The sequence below is a fragment of the Ctenopharyngodon idella genome, chromosome 2, assembly GCF_019924925.1.
Source record: "Ctenopharyngodon idella isolate HZGC_01 chromosome 2, HZGC01, whole genome shotgun sequence".
Taxonomy (NCBI): domain Eukaryota; kingdom Metazoa; phylum Chordata; class Actinopteri; order Cypriniformes; family Xenocyprididae; genus Ctenopharyngodon; species Ctenopharyngodon idella.
In genome coordinates, this window is record NC_067221.1 from 21477335 (window position 1) to 21494227 (window position 16893).

Below are 16893 nucleotides of genomic sequence, written 5' to 3' on the forward strand. Positions count from 1 at the left end.
GAACTTTCTACTAATCAAAGAATCCTGAAAAAATATATCATGGTTTACACAAAAATGTTAAGCAGCCCAACAAAGAAATGTTTCTTGAGCACCATATCAGCATATTAGAATGATATCTGAAGGATCATGTGACACTGAAGACTAAAGGCCAATTCACACTGCTCCAACAGACGCCGACCAATGCGGACAATCACCAGATTACAGTGTCACTTCTCAGACATTCCACGACCTGACATGTTCAAAGCTCAGACAGATGCCGACTGGCCTGTGCAGTGTGATTCATAAAATAAATTTATTCTTGTTGGTGCGAAATAGTATCCCCAATTGCTTACAGCCTCAAAAGGGTGTTATCCAGTGTTCACAACCTGGGTGATGACTTTATTTGAATCATGCTGTTTTTGTCCCTTGTTTCACTTGCAAAAAGGTTCATTTGAATCTCCTCTAAATACTTGAAATGGCTTGAGCCAAACATCTGTCCTTGAGATCTTTTGCACAGAAATTGTGATCTGAACAAGAATAAAATTTCTGTGGGCATTGTAAAAATTGCTACTTTTTAGCAAGTGATGTTTCAGACCCAGAGATCATATTCACAAGGCCCAACATGTGAATCTGATGCACTGCTCTGCAGAAAGAGCCTCACTGCCTGTTTTCTCCTTCTCTCAATTATACGCACAACCTCAGGCCTTGGAGCTTTATGAAAGAACAATGTTTTCCACAGGTTTCTTCTTTCCTTCTGTACAGTATATTTCTTGCTATCTCTTTCCCCACTTTTTCTTTGTTTTTCCTGAATATTTTTTTCCAATTATCTTCTTGCTTTTAGTCACAGATGAAGACACTGTCAAGAGATACTATGCCAAGTTTGAGGAGAAGTTCTTCCAAACATGTGAGAAGGAGCTGGCCAAAATCAACACTTTCTATTCAGGTAACTATGTGGCTTGTTTGATGTAAAGCTCACGGTTGTGTCTGCTCCCTGGTGTTTTTTTTTTTTTTTGGTTTGTTTTTTGTCATTAGTATTTACAGTAACGTGTTACCCATCACACAGAAATGTAACTTTTTGAAAACAGACAATAAAGCTTCTGATCCAAACCCAGGACTATTAAACCAGGTTATTAAGCCATGTTATTTATTTAAAGTAGTGATCTGTGACTCTTGAATCTTGGCCCTCTCACCCCCTTCCCTCATCGGGAAAAAGTAAACTCAGCCTAAAATCAGCCTAGTTTACAGTGTCCTCTTCTATAATACTGCATGTTACCTTTGACAAGAAATGCCACAAGCAAACATCAGAGTTGAGCGTAAGAGTCATCACCAAAATTAAATAAAAAGTAATAAAATGCAAATAATCATTACAAATAATTGCAGCATCACATGGTTTGTGTGTGCATTTCAGTGGAATATGGTGACACAAAACCAACAAAAAAAGCGGCAGCCAGAATAAAATCAGTCATATAACCTATTAGATTTTAAATAAATTGCCCAAACAGCAAACAATCCCAGCAGTAAAGCTTTAGCTTCTTGATTGATGCTGTCATCCAAAGGTAGTCTTAATTGTTGTGGTTGAAATGCTTTAAAGAGCTTTGCTTTCTGCACAAAATTTGTGTTCCCCACAGCGGGTGGAAGGTGTCATAAACTTACTGATAATAAGGCCCACCCATTTAGGGGAATGATATGATCAATATGGTCAATTTTCCTGTCATTTGAAATTAGTCTCTCATTGACTTGCTATGGCTTGGCCCTCTGTAATTTCACAGCTGGACCACCAATCACAGAGCTGAAAGCATTAGGCGGAAAAATCCTAATATGGAGAAAACTGACGTCTACACAAAACAACACAAATTGAATAGGCAGATTTGAAGGTGTTGATTTTATTCTTTGGGATCTGATTAGATCTTGAAAGTGGGATTTACTTACCAGAATGAGGCGGTAGAAGGGTAGGGAGGGAGGAATTGCTGATGTCAACCTAAAATAAATTGTGTAAGACCAGGAGAGTATATTGGTTACTGTTCATTTGTAATTTTGTGTTGACTAAAGTCACATTTCCACCGAAATTATCCAGAAAAATTTGTCCCAGGAACTAGGAACTTTTTTCCCTCAGGCCTATTGCTGTCTGCGTTTCCATCGCAGTCTAAAGTATAATGAAGATTAGGCAAATTAGTACGGTGACGTAGGACTGCACGTGACATTCCAGTTTCCGCTGGATGTTGTCCTCTGCATATACGCTTAATAAAGCCTGAATCTCGTCATAAGTCCATCTGTCGTATTTTTTTTTTTTATTGTTGATTCGAATAGCAAACAACTCTTAGTGCATGCAACAGACTTTTAAAAATTCAATCAATCAGCATGTTCAGTCTCACCCCCAAAAGTTCCTGAACTTTGAAAAACTTCTACCTCGCAGACAGGGACTTTCTGAGGGGGAATTTTTTACCCTGAACTTCATTTAGACCCTGGTCCCTGTGAAACACCCCGTGTACCAACCCAAAGTCCCTAGTTCCTTGAGAAAGTTCCTGCGGTGGAAACGGCTTAATATTTCTCTTGCTGACCATAGTTCCATCTATCCATCCAGCTTCATTACATACTGAGGATGTTTCCTTTCTTTTATGACACAGAGAAGCTTGCCGAAGCACAGCGGCGTTTCGCCACGCTCCAGAATGAGCTGCAGTCGTCTCTGGACGCACAGCGGGAGAGCAGCCGAGCCACGGATCTGCGCCGGCGTCGCACTGTCTTCCACCTGTCGCAGCAGGAGCGCTGCAAACATCGCAATATCAAAGACCTGCAGCTGGCTTTCAGCGAGTTCTACCTCAGCCTTATTTTGCTGCAGAATTACCAGGTCTGAAAACACACAAAACACAGATGTTTTGAAAATGTTCGAGTATTGAATATTATCATATCACTTGATATAATGGACTAGATCAGGGGATCCCAATTCCGCACTCCTCTAATATGCGCAACTTGAGTTTTGTTTGTTTGATGACATTGCAGGGTGTTGCAAATGAACGCATTTTGTTTGAGCATCTATGGTCACTATGTTCTCTTAACGGAGATTCTGAAGCTTGAAACATTAATCACTTAAGCAAACTCGGTAACACATTGGTATAGAGAACACATGTTCACTATTAACTACGACTTTTGCCTCAATAAACTCTTAATTTACTGTTTATTAATAGTTAGTAAGGTAGTTGTTGTAGCGTTTAAGTTTAGGTATGGGGTAGGATTTAGGGATGTAGAATATGGTCATGCAGAATAAGGCATTAATATGTGCTTTATAAGTACTAATAGCCAATATGCAAGTATAACAATACTTAACAGCCAATATGCAAGCAATATAACAGCCAATATGCAAGCTAATAAACAAGTAGTTAAAAGTGAAAATTGTTCCCCTTACTAAAGTGTTACCGCAAACTCACTACATATTGGCACGCGATTAGATGTTTTTTTTTTTTTTTTTCAAATACAAACCATTATTTTATTATATTACAGCATAAAAATACATCAGGTAATGAATGTAATCTAGCTAACATTTATACTTTATTTACGGCTGAAATGTTGCACGTATAAGTAACAAGCAAAGTATTTGTCATATTGTACTTTAAATAACATTAAGACATAATGTCAGAAAGATAGGCTATCAGTTCTGCTGTTGTTCATAAATACCAGTAGTGATGTTGTACAATGAGGATGTTATGTCACTGGAAATAGAGTCATCAGTATCCCAATGTGTAGTGAGCCAGGGTCCTTACCAGTGCCCGAATTCATGTACACGATATACTGATTTACGAGCTCAGGAGCTAGGGAGCAGGTTGAGAAGCACCCATAGGCTGCTTCTCAATTCCAAGAATGCAAAGAACAGACTTCCGTTCTCAAAGAGTCCGGTCTTATCAGGCTACCTTGAAAGAACAAACTCCGAAGGATGCGAGGACCCAGAACACATCTTTGTGAGAGTTGAGATGTGCTCAACTGATCTTGTTACTCAACTGACCGTCCCAGCATATTATAAGTAGTGCCCAGTGCACAATAAATGCAACATAACATAACAAACAAATGTCATTACCTATTGAAACTTTTCTGTCATATTATTATAGGCATTATTTTCTTTGTCATTGATAAGATTCTTTTTAATATGCCAGTAAAAATACTGCAGGCTTTCTTCAGGTCTTTATCACTTTATTAAAAGTAAGCAAAACAAAACGGACAAATGTTTATTTTATAAGCCGTCACATATGCGAGCTTGCAGCGGGAATCTCTTCAGTGAGTTAGCTTACAGGCTTCCGTACATCTTCCAGCCACTTCATCTTCTGGGATTTCTAACAGTTCGATTCTCTCAAGTCTGCATTCGGCGCATACTCAATATCAAGAACACATTTGGGTACTTTCATGCATCCTCTGTACTTGCGTTCTTGAGTATTGGTATTGAACTTTGACGGTTGATGATGATGTACTACGAGAACACAAGGACTCAAGATCGTTTAAGAACGATTTGAGAAATGGCCATACAAACTGTGCAGAGCGGGAAGGCGTGAGGACTGGAATTCGGAACCCCTGGACTAGATGGAATCTTCTGCATATTTATGCACATGATAACTTTATTAACTCATTTGTAGCTTTTTTAGTAATTCCCATATTATTAATATCCAGTTTGTATCATATATATATTTTTTTTATTATTTTCTTTTTTTCATTTCTGAATTTTATTCATGTTTGACTGTTAATTGACTTATAAATCAGTCTCATTTAAAGAAATAATTGTTTCTCCCTGTCAGAATCTAAACTTCACAGGTTTTCGGAAGATTTTAAAGAAACATGACAAGATATTTGAGACGACTCGAGGTGCTGATTGGCGTGAGGCCCATGTTGAAGTGGCTCCTTTTTACACCTGTAAGAAGATCACTCAGCTCATCTCTGAAACCGAGGTACCATGCACTTTACAGTCAAATGTCTCATTCCACTTAAACATAAAACATTTTAAACATAAACTACTTCCTCTCTCTGCTTTAAAGAATTGAATTTTGATTGTCTGATCAAACTAGCACAGTGGTTAGTTATTCTAATAGCATGTTCTCAAATCCCCAGGCCCTTGTTACTGCAGAGCTGGAGGGAGGAGACCGACAGAAAGCTATGAAGAGGCTCCGAGTGCCCCCACTGGGAGCAGCGCAGGTAGGACACATTGTGACCTTCACTAGAACACCTTTTCATTAGTACAGTTAAAAGGACCATGAACCTCTCACCATCCTGTGCTCTTTATCTTAGCCTGCACCAGCATGGACCACTTTTAGAGTAGGACTCTACTGTGGTGTCTTCGTCGCTTTAACAGTCACAGTCATCATCGCAGGTATATAACCTCTAATGATAGTTTGCCTTTAATTACTTTATCAGGTCAAATTTCCCCCACCTCTAAAGTCATGAGGTTTCTTCTCTACTTTGCCACATCAAAGATGTATAACAACAGCAATATAACCCTGAGCTCTAAATCTTTCTCAAGAGTTTAATACTTTTGTTATTTTAACAATCACATCTGTAGGTGTGGTAAAACTGGTTATTGAGGAGAAGAATGAGGAGAGTGATGTGGAGAGGAATGTGTGGCCCCTGGTAAGAATTTATCGGGGTGGTTTCCTGCTCATCGAATTCCTTTTCTTGTTGGGCATCAACACATATGGCTGGAGGCAGGCTGGCGTGAACCATGTCTTAATATTCGAGCTCAACCCCCGCAACAACCTGTCCCACCAACATCTCTTTGAGGTAACTTTGGTATCTGTGATTGAAGTGCTGAGCAATAAAGTGAATGTTATTTTTATGTTTTGTGAATTAAAGACAAATGGAGACGTGATAATATAACATTTTAGAATTACAATATTTATTAGGTCTTTGTACTGTACTTAATTTCTAAAGTAATGAATTTGTACAGCAATAAAGCAGCGATCAATAGATGGTCTTCATTTCGTTAGATGACAATATTCTGATTTTCATGGTGAATCCTGAAACATCTACCCCAGCTCTTATAGATACGATTAACAGAATTGACTTTTTTTTTTCAGGAAATAGAATACATTTCAGTAAATCAGGGACAATGCCCCTGGGTGGTATTCAGAGATATCAGCTCAGTGTTCATTTATGTTTTATCTCTGATCGGGTGTATAAAGGGATCAGATTTGTGTGGTTTGATATCAAAAGCTCATTAAGAAAATTTCCTTTAATAAATGTTAAATTTTCTCAAGAGATTTAAATCCTTGAAATTGGCTTGCCTGTTAGATGCTTTGAGGGCAGACCTCAGCATTTACTCCTATTTGTGGTAACTCGACTTCTTGCCGGTGACTGTTGACTCAGGCTTCCGAGTCTAGGCTTATAAAAGACTCACCACAATGCAGGAATCATTTGATGGACACATTTTAATGTAATTTGACCAACTAGTCGACAAATACAACATCCCAAGGAAAATACAACATCCCTTTGTTTACAAATCAGGATGTATCGGCTGTGGGGAGGCAGCTTTTTCTATACCTAGACAATCAAAAAGATTCTTAAGGATTGTGGTTCTTCAGATACGCAATTTCTGAAAGAGACATGGGAAAGAATAGTTAATGTCACAGACGATCAATGGGAGGAAGCCTGGAAGACTTTGACCCAATGCATATGCTGCTTGGAATACATTGTGACATTACTACAGATAAACATGAAAAGATGCTTTATAAGTTTCTAACATTTTGTGCAAGACAATGTATTCTTTTGAATTGGCTATCTGATAAAGCCCATTCGATAACACTTTGGCAAAGGGTTATACTTGAATATGTATCTTTAGATTACTTGTGCTTCTTATATTAAAGATGTCATATTTTACAGAAGGTGGGATACATTTTTGATATTTATGGGTGTAAATATATCCTTTTTTTTCTTTCCAGAGGATTTGTTTTATGAAGTATAAATATGAAAGTCATATTTAAGTATTTGAACAATCATTGTTTTATCATCTTTTTTTTTTTTTTTTTTTTTTTTCCCCATTGGAGTGGTGAGCTGCAATTTTTTTTTTTTTTTTTTCAATTATTTATTTTATTTATTTATTTTCTTCCCTGTTTGATTAAGTTATGTTTGTAAAGTTTGAAAATCAGTAAACATTTTTTTTTTTTTTTTTTTAAATATTCATTTTTCACTCTGTTTTTGTGCAGATTGCTGGTTTCCTTGGAGTTCTTTGGTGCGTCAGTATTCTATCCTGCCTCTTCGCTAAGGACACAATGATACCTATACAAGTGAACCCTCTAGCTCTCTATGGGTTCTTCTTCTTCTTCCTTATCAACCCTTTCAAAACATGTTACTACAAATCTCGCTTCTGGCTGCTCAAATTACTGGTAAGGGCCTAGAGAATCCCATTTCATATTGCACAACAACATTTTTGTTGTGATTTTCAAGGTCACACGTTTATGAAACACTATTATTCCATTTGTAAAATGTTGATTGAATTGGTCAAATCCTCTTTTATCCTCTATTTTTAACCTTTTTTTGTTCATAGTTTCGAGTGGTCACAGCTCCATTTCACAGAGTGGGGTTTGCAGATTTCTGGCTGGCTGATCAACTCAACTCTCTTGTAGTGGTTCTGATGGATCTGGAGTACATGATCTGCTTCTACAGTATGGAGCTTAACTGGACCAAGTCTGAGGGGGAGCTATGGATTAAAGACGGTATCCAGATGCACATTAATGTCCTCACATATTCCATAATTCTTTTATTGGACAGTTAATGATCACATGGTTATGTGTTTTTGTTTTCAAACCAGGTGGAGGGATTTGTCACTCATATTCATATGGAGTACGAGCTGTAATCCAGTGTTTGCCTGCCTGGTTCCGGTTTGTGCAGTGCCTAAGGCGTTACCGGGACACAAAGCGTGCCCGCCCTCACCTGCTCAATGCTGGCAAATACTCCACTACTTTCTTTGTGGTCATCTTTTCTGCACTTTATAAGACACATAAAAGTAAGCACCTGAGATGTTACATTCTTTACCTGAAATTCTTTGTTTACTCAACATGACTTTTTTTTCCCACTCACAAGTGTGAAAGGCACCCTTTGTCAGGCAATATATAGTTGATATTTTTTAGAGATTGAAAACGGACCACACACCGAACCTTGAGGAACACCATGTGGCTAAACGTGCAGTCCTGTGTTATCTTATGACTGTGATGTTCTTTTATGTGACTGCCTTTCTGTTATCATTAGGTCTTCCGGAAGGTCAGGTCTTCTTTTACCTGCTAATTGCCTGCAAGATCATTAACTCCTGCTACACCTTATTGTGGGACCTGAAGATGGACTGGGGTCTGTTTGACCGTAAAGCAGGGGAAAACACCCTTCTCAGAGAGGAGATAGTATATCCACAAAAAGTAAGAATACACACACACTAGTGTTGTCAAAAGTACAGACCGCGATACCAAGTCGGTACCGAAATTTAACAAAATGTGATGCTTTGAGCGGATTTGTAAATACCTCAGATTGGCAATTGTGTTAATACGCTTATCAGATATGTCTGTGATTGGCTACAATGATCAACGCTTCAAAAACATGTTGTAAATAGACATCAATGACGCTCTTCACCGACCGCTTAGATACGCACAGGAGCGTTTAAAAGCAGGTATCTATCAGTGGACCGGCCCGCTGATAGACGCCTGCTTTTAAACACTCCCGTTTTCAAATTCAAACACTTCCGTGTACTTTCAAACGCTCCCATGCAAAATAGATTTCATCATTGTAGCTAATCACAGACATATCTGATGAGCGTGTGAACACAAAGGCCAATCAGAGTTGTTTACTAATCCACTTAACAGCGCCCAAAGCGTCACATTTTTTAAAATTTCAGTACCGACTTGGTATTGTCGTCAGTACTTTTGACAACTCTAACACACACACTGTTGGCACTTCAGTTATGTGCCGTATTTAAATATTTTTGTGGAGAACAGTCACCTCCACAGCATTTATATTGTGTACAGATTCGTTGTTGTTAATTTGCGTGCTCTCTTAACAGGCTTACTATTACTGTGCCATAATAGAAGACGTAATCTTGCGTTTTGCATGGACCATTCCGCTTTCCCTTGAGGTTGTGACTTCATACCCTTACATTTCTGAGATTTTGGCCACTGTCCTCGCACCGCTAGAGGTCTTCAGGTGAGCATACCTGCATTGACCTCTTTGATGAATGGGTTTTTCATGACATTGCTAAAGTAGCTCAAAAGTAAAGTAACATCCTCATAATCTGTCATCTGTTTCAGGCGCTTTGTCTGGAACTTCTTCCGCCTGGAGAATGAACACCTAAATAACTGCGGTGAGTTCAGAGCGGTGCGGGACATCTCAGTAGCGCCTCTGAATGCAGATGACCAAACGCTTCTTGAGCAGATGATGGACCAGGAGGATGGTGTGAGGAACAGATCGGGAACAGGAAAGAAGAACTGGAAGAGAAGCTACAGCATGTCTTTAAGAAGACCACGCCTCTCCTCCCAGTAAGTGCAACATAAGACCACCAACCACACAGACACAAATCCAGACATAAAATCAATAACAACAAGCTTTGTACAGCAAAAAACGGCTAGCAATAAATAGGACATAAAGAAACATCAGATACATCTAAATAAGCTGAATTTAAATTTAAACATGAAATGATTTTGTCAGATTGGTTTAAATTAGTGGTTGTCATCCTTTTTGACTTCCCTCTTTGTCCACAACAATATTCAAAGGCCTGACATTCCTAGTTTCTGTAAAACACACTTCAGGAGTCCAGATATATTAAAGGTAGGGTAGGCAATTTTTTTCACAAACACATTTTGTTATTCTGGTTGAAACTCTATTACATCCTGATAGCAATCAATGATAGAAGTGGTCTAAATATTAAAAATGTACATGTGCGGTCCAAAATTTATTGTCTGTGGAAGTCTCAGGACCAAGAAACCTGCCCTGATCCTGCAGACATCACACATCATCAGCACATTCCGTAAGGCTGTGCAGAGTTGTGGACAGACAGTCACCGAGCACTGCAAACTAACAGCAGCCAACTTTTACAGTTCCTCCTGAACCAAAACAATGAGCTTATGCTGAGTTCACCCCATGTCGTAACCGTAATTTAGAGATTCTGAGCTTATTTTTAACCGCAGTTGCGAGATGACGCTGCATGTGCTTAAGGCGCGTGTCCACCAGCGTGGAGCAGAGCGAGCATTTTCAATTCATATGGAAGTTGAGCTTCACTCTCACTCGCGAGCCTTAAGAAGCTCAACTTCCATATGAATGAACTGAATATGCGCGCTCCGCGCTAGTGGACACGCACTGTTAGAAACACCCGTATTCTGCTTGTTTCCATTTTCTCTCATACGCCCACCACTCGAACCTTCTATAAAATAATCTGTCATACAGTTCGGAAAGGCTAGAGCGAATTACACGCGCGGACATTCGCGTGGTTCATCATCGCACAGGATATGCGCGGTGAGAGAAACGCGTATGTAGCTTGTGTTCTCGCCTGCCGGTAGGCCTATTTTTCTTACAAATGCTCTACGAAGGCACCATTTATGTTGTTTGGAATGCTGTGGGCTTATTTTATAAATACAAAACTCACTGACAGAAGGCTGCTTTCAATTTCAAATGCCCATGTGCGCTTTGTGAAGAGCGCTCACGCAAGTGGCTGTGTGCAGGTTAAATGTACTTGCATCTCAAAATGCTTTTATGACGCAAAATTAATGTAAACAGTCAGTTAGATTTCTTAAGGGATTAAACGGACAGGACAAAAAACATCTAATATTTCAAAAGAGATCTGTGCATTATTGTGAATGCAGCTTATTCTTCCGCTGTCTATGACGACATCAGTAATAATCAAACAACCATAAAGCTGGGAAAGAGAAAAATTCCTCACAGCTTTTGAATGGAAAACGTTCAGATACTCTTAAATACTGAAAGCACTCTTTGTTCATTGCTTGTAATGTTTTGTTGTTCCTCTTATTATTTATTAGGCTACTTGCTTTTATGTTTTGAAGCTGTTTATAGTCTATATTTAAAAATCTTAACATACAATTATAATTACATAGACTATGTATTAAATTAAAAAAAATTAAGGTTACGAAACTAATTAATTAATAAGAAAAAAAGTGGATCAAGAATCATTTTGGAATCGGATCGTGACTCCCAGAATCGGATCGGATCGTGAGGTGCCTAAAGATTCCCACCCCTATTCATTATAAAAGTGCCCTCAGAGTTTCAAGATTTTATTTAATGACTTTTTTATTAAGTACTTAATTAAGCTACTTCATATATCCTGTTTTTTCTAAAAGTGGAAACCCTGGTTTTTGAAAGGAAAAAAAAAAAACAGTTGTTGAAGGAGTGAAACAAAATAAGAAATACCTTGATTTTTAGTTGTTTTAGCTGTTTTTAATGCTTGTTTCGTCTTATCTTAAATTATTTTAAGTTATCTTGAGTCTCCTTTTCCCTGGTTGGGAACAACTGGTTTAGGTGCTATAACATTGTCTGAGATTCAAGATACCAAGATCAAAAAGATTATCCTTGCTACATCATCCTTAAAATACTAGGTTTTTACATAGACTTCAACACTTTTAGTGGCACTTTCCATGGAGAGGGTGCAAAATAGGTTTTGAAACCACAAAAAAAAGGTCAGCTTAAAGGATTAGTTAACTTTCAAATGAAAATTACCCCAAGCTTTACTCACCCTCAAGCCATCCTAGGTGTATATGACTTTTTTTCTTTCTGATGAACACAATTGGAGAGATATTAATAAATATCCTGACGCATCTGAGGTTTATAATGGCAGTGAACGGGACCAAAGAGTATGAGCTGAAGAAAGTGTCTCCATCCACATCTATCCATCCATCTATAATAATTAATAAAGGCCTTCTGAAGCGAAGCGATGCATTTGTGTAAAAAAAAAAGAAAAAACACGTTTACCAAGTTATGAAGCAAAATATCTAGCTTCCGCCAGACTGGCTTCCGTATTCAACTTAAGAAAAAATGGAACTGGCGTTGTGTGACTCGCATCAGTTAAGCTTTTTCCGTAAGTTGAATAGGGAAGGCGTAGGACGTAGCGTAAGCTTTTTGAACTGCGAGAGTTTTACACTTTCTTCGTAAGTAGAATACGGAAGGCGGTCCGGCGGAAGCTAGATATTTTACTTCATAACTTGTTAAATATGGATTTTTTTTTTTTTTTTTACACAAACGCATCGCTTCGCTTCAGAAGGCCTTTATTAACCCCCCAGAGCTGAGTGGAGTACGTTTATGATGGATGAATGTGGATGGAGGCACTTTCTTGAGCTTCATACTCATTGATCCCGTCCACTGCCATTATAAAGCTCGAATGCATCAGGATATTTATTAATGTATCTCCAATTGTGTTCATCAGAAAGAAAAAAGTCATATACACCTAGGATGGCTTGAGGATGAGCAAAGCTTGGGCTAATTTTCATTTGAAAGTGAACTAATCCTTTAACCTTCAGAAAATTTTGTTCGTCAGTTTAAAACTTAGATTTTTTTTATAAAGTAATAAATATTATTTATTTAAAATTTAAGTGATACAATGAGTAACAGGGTTGCAGTTTTATCCTAAAATAAGGTATCACTCAGTTTGGGTTTGTAGTTATTGATGAATGTATGTTTGCTGTAGTGGAGAAAAATATCGTTTTTCCTATAACAACTTTGAAAATGGGATTGAATTGAGAAAATGATTTGGATTTGTTGACTTGAGTTCATGTAGTAGTTTTGTAAATTAAATTTGAAACATTTTCCAATTGAAACTCTCTGAAGAACATTTTAAAAGGATTTGTGCCTTTATTAAAAAGTAACGGGTAATCAGTGACCCTATTTGGTGAATAAAAATGGCCTTGTAAGCCTCTGAGCACCATCATACAGATGCTCTCACAATGATTTGTTTGATGAAACTCAAGGATCTCTATTCTCTTTTTTTTTTTTTTTTTTTTTTTTTTTTTTCAGGTCGAAGGTCCGAGACACCAAAGTCCTGATAGAGGACACAGATGATGACACCTGACCCCTGCGTCCTCAATGACTTGAGAAAGTGTTTTTAAAGGACCATAGACCTCAGTGAGCCTTGACTCTTCAGAAGCTATTCAATCAATCCATCACAAAGCTGCCTGACTACACCACACACACATATTTCACACAAGACTTCACTGACTCGTACACGCATATGAGCTCACAACAGGAGCGGCCACTTCTTAGTTACTGTACTGTTTTTGATTCCTTCATTGCTGCCTTGATCATTTTTGTGAAGATCCAAAAAGTAGATCTTCAAATGAATTCAAAGGACAGTGTGTATAGATACATCAGTTCACAAACCGCTTGATTGGACTGCAGTCATACAAACCAAACACCTGACTGGACACTTCATCGCAGCAGTTGTGATCAATCAATCGGTTTGGCTACTTTGTTTTTTAAGACTGTTTTTTATGAGGAGGGTATGAAGACACTCATGTAGCACATGGACTGGTTTACCCTCGTTCATGAAAATGGCAATTTCTACTTTTTTTTTTTTTTTTTTTGAATGTACATTTCATTGTTATTTATGTGAAGGAGCGATGCCTTGAACGTTGCTTTAAAGAAAATTTGGTAACACTTTACAATAAGGTTCATTTGTTAACATTAGTTAATGAATTAACTAACATGAACTAATGATGAGCAATACATTTGTAATAAAAATACAGCAGTTCAGTGCTTGTTCATGTTACTTTACAGTCTATTAACTAATGTTAACAAATACAACTCTTGATTTTAATAATGTATTAGTAAATGTTGAAATTAACTTTAACAAAGATTAATAAATGCTGTTGAAGTGCAGTTCATTATTAGTTCATGTTAACTAATGTATTTAACTAATGTTAACTAATGAACCTTGTAAAGTGTTACCGAAAATCTTTTAAATATAGCAAGGATTTACCTTGGACCTTTACCCAGGACCTCTTCATGCTTTTGACCAACCCTCAGGTGGCTCTGAATGAAAAATACCAATTTGACATTTATGGTCATTAAATACTTTGCCAGTGTATGTCGATTTAAACACAAACCACCAATGTAGTTACCTGCTCTTAAAATGCCAAATGACAATTAATGCCTATGTTTGTTTTAAAACATTTTTCTTTCATTTGTCTTAAAGTCAGTCCAGTTTTTTCAAGAGGTGCTGCTTTGTAGACCCAGAAAGAGAAAAACCCCTTTTGCTTTAAATGTGTCAGGCTCAAGTTATGAGCAAGCCAAATATCTAAAGCATTCCTCAAGAACATTTTCTTTTAAAGCAGACTTCCTACCTATGATCCTGAATCTCCATTTTGTTTTTTTGTTTTTTTAAGTGTTAAACACGCATACCTTATTCTGTCGTCACATTCCACTGAAGTAGCATTCCATATCTCTATCTGATTTTTTTTTTTTTTTTTTTTTGGTCAGTGTCTTCCAGAGAACTCCCAGACCACCTGAGGGTTTCAGAGGTTCCAGGGAAAACTGACACCTCTGTTTTCTTTTCAGCTGTATCTTTGATACACGAGCACAAAGATTTTCTGTGTGAATTGTGAGTAAAACTTGTTGCGTAAATCATGATGTGATAAATTAGGCAAGGATGGTTTTCTGAATGATCAATGCCAGATAGTTCTCATATGATGGTTTATAATCCATTCCAATCGCAAACGTGTATTTGTACATCTGAAGACCTAGCTGTCTGTGAACGAAATCATTGCAAGACAGAAGGTACTGCAGCCGCACATTCATGAGATTCAACTACGCTGCAAGACTCAAAAGACTATCACCGGCTACACCTCACATACTATGTCATGTACTACTGTCCCAAGTAAATGCTTGGACCAAAAATAAAAAAAACAAGGTTCCTCTGTTGATGTTTTCTCTTGGTATTTAGATTTATATTGACCAGATTACCTTGTTATAGCTTTTGAGGGCTAGATCAAACTTAGTCTAAAACTGCTCTTCGGTTTCTGAAAGGTGAATCTATATGTGTAATTCTTAAATGGTTAGTTCACCTAAAAATGAAAACTCTGTCTTTTACTCACCCTCATGTCATTCCAAACCCAAATGACTTCTGTTCTTCTTTGATGCTTCAATAAGTTCATACAGAGTTTGTAAAAGAAATCCATATTTAATCCATATTTTCTTAAGAGACACGATTGCTGTATATGAACAGTTTTAATGGAGGCCTTTATTCATATATATATATATATATATATATATATATATATATATACACACACTTATCAAATATGGAACCTCAAACACTTGTTCTCACTTGTCATGCTAGCACATTTGAGCTCCCGCAAAGAACCAATGAGGCTTGTTCTTGTGCGACAAAAATAAATTAAACCTGTTCATCTTAAAATGCGATCATGTCTTTTAATCGCAGTATTTAAAGGGTTAGTTCACCCAAAAATGAAAATTATGTCATTTATTACTCACCCTCAAGTCGTTCTACACCCGTAAGACCTTTGTTCATCTTCAGAACACAAATTGAGATATTTTTGATGAAATCCGATGGCTCAGTGAGGCCTCTATTGCCAGCAATGTCATGAACTTCTCAAGATCCAGAAAGGTACTCAAAACATATTTAAAACAGTTCATGTGAGTACAGTGGTTCTACCTTAATATTATAAAGCGATGAGAATAATTTTTGTGCGCTAAAAAAAAACAAAATAACGACTTTTCAACAATATCTAGTGATGGGCGATGTTCTGAACGCCAAAGTCATGTGATTTCAGCAGTTTGATACGTGATCCGAATCACTGATTCGAAACAAAAGATTCGTAAAGCTTCGAAGCAGTGTTTTGAAATCGGCTATCACTAGATATTGTTAAAGTAATTATTTTGTTTTTATGGAGCACAAAAAGTATTCTCGTTGCTTTATAATATTAAAGGATTAGTCCACTTTCAAATAAAAATTTCCTGATAATTTACTCACCCCCATGTCATCCAAGATGTCCATGTCCTTCTTTCTTCAGTCGAAAAGAAATTAAGGTTTTGGATGAAAACATTCCAGGATTATTCTCCTTAGTGGACTTCAGTTGGCCCCAAACGGTTGGTAAAAATTAGTTTCAGTGCAGCTTCAAAGGGCTTTAAACGATACCAGACGAGGAATAAGGGTCTTATCTAGCGAAACGATCGGTCTTTTTTTTTTTTTTTTTTTTTTTTTTAAAGTAAAAATTATATACGTTTTAACTATAGATGCTCGTCTTGGGCTAAGTTCCAGTTCGTTTTTTTTATGACCTTCCCTCGCTAACTTCCCTCAGTCTCGTTGACTCAGATGTACGTCATTGCTTACGTTGCACGAGTGCCCACTACTGGCGGAACCCTTGCAATGGGCTGAATTGGAACGTCCTAAGCCCTTGATCACTTAGAATCCACTATGGAGTTGATTTATTATTTAATTTTTTCCCCTTAAAAAATTGTTTAATGCAGCATTCTATATGTATGTATGTGTGTTTTAAATATTTTAAAAAATAATTAATATATCATAGAGTTGTTTGTGGTGGCGTAAATTAAATGCGATATGCGGTGACATCACAATCGTGTTGCATTGTGGGTTATGGAGCTGCCTGAAGTGTACATATGAAGTAGACTCGCTCCCTTGGTCAAAATCAAGGGAGCGAGGGTCTGTCCATATAAACTTCCCTCGTCCACTTCACGAAGTGGAACGCACTTCAAAATGGTGGCAGGGATTCCCCCAAGCGGGAAGTGCTTAGGGAAGTTCGCGAGTGCGTGTCTAAAACTGGAGTGGAACGCAGCCTTGAACTAGCTCTCTTCTTCTTCTCTATTAGAATTCTGGCAGTGTAGACGTTGCTAAGTGGATTACTGTCCTCCACAGGTCAAAGTCTGAACTAATTGTTATATACAATATATAACAATTAGTTCAAACTTTGACCTGTGGAGGGCAGTAAT

General features: G+C 37.6%; 1 protein-coding gene across 1 annotated transcript in view; it reads left to right on the forward strand.

Moving 5' to 3' along the window:
* Positions 1-14844, forward strand: part of xpr1b (xenotropic and polytropic retrovirus receptor 1b) — a 32343-nt gene extending 17499 nt beyond the window's left edge. Inside the window, exons 3-15 of the mRNA XM_051864971.1 lie at positions 821-922; positions 2604-2824; positions 4755-4904; positions 5065-5148; positions 5242-5323; positions 5513-5730; positions 7152-7331; positions 7493-7661; positions 7757-7951; positions 8194-8354; positions 8993-9132; positions 9237-9464; positions 12943-14844. Of these exons, the coding sequence (XP_051720931.1) occupies positions 821-922; positions 2604-2824; positions 4755-4904; positions 5065-5148; positions 5242-5323; positions 5513-5730; positions 7152-7331; positions 7493-7661; positions 7757-7951; positions 8194-8354; positions 8993-9132; positions 9237-9464; positions 12943-12997 (1985 nt within the window). The 3' untranslated portion in view covers positions 12998-14844. The remainder of the gene's footprint in view (positions 1-820; positions 923-2603; positions 2825-4754; positions 4905-5064; positions 5149-5241; positions 5324-5512; positions 5731-7151; positions 7332-7492; positions 7662-7756; positions 7952-8193; positions 8355-8992; positions 9133-9236; positions 9465-12942) is intronic.
* The last annotated feature ends 2049 nt before the right edge of the window (positions 14845-16893 follow it).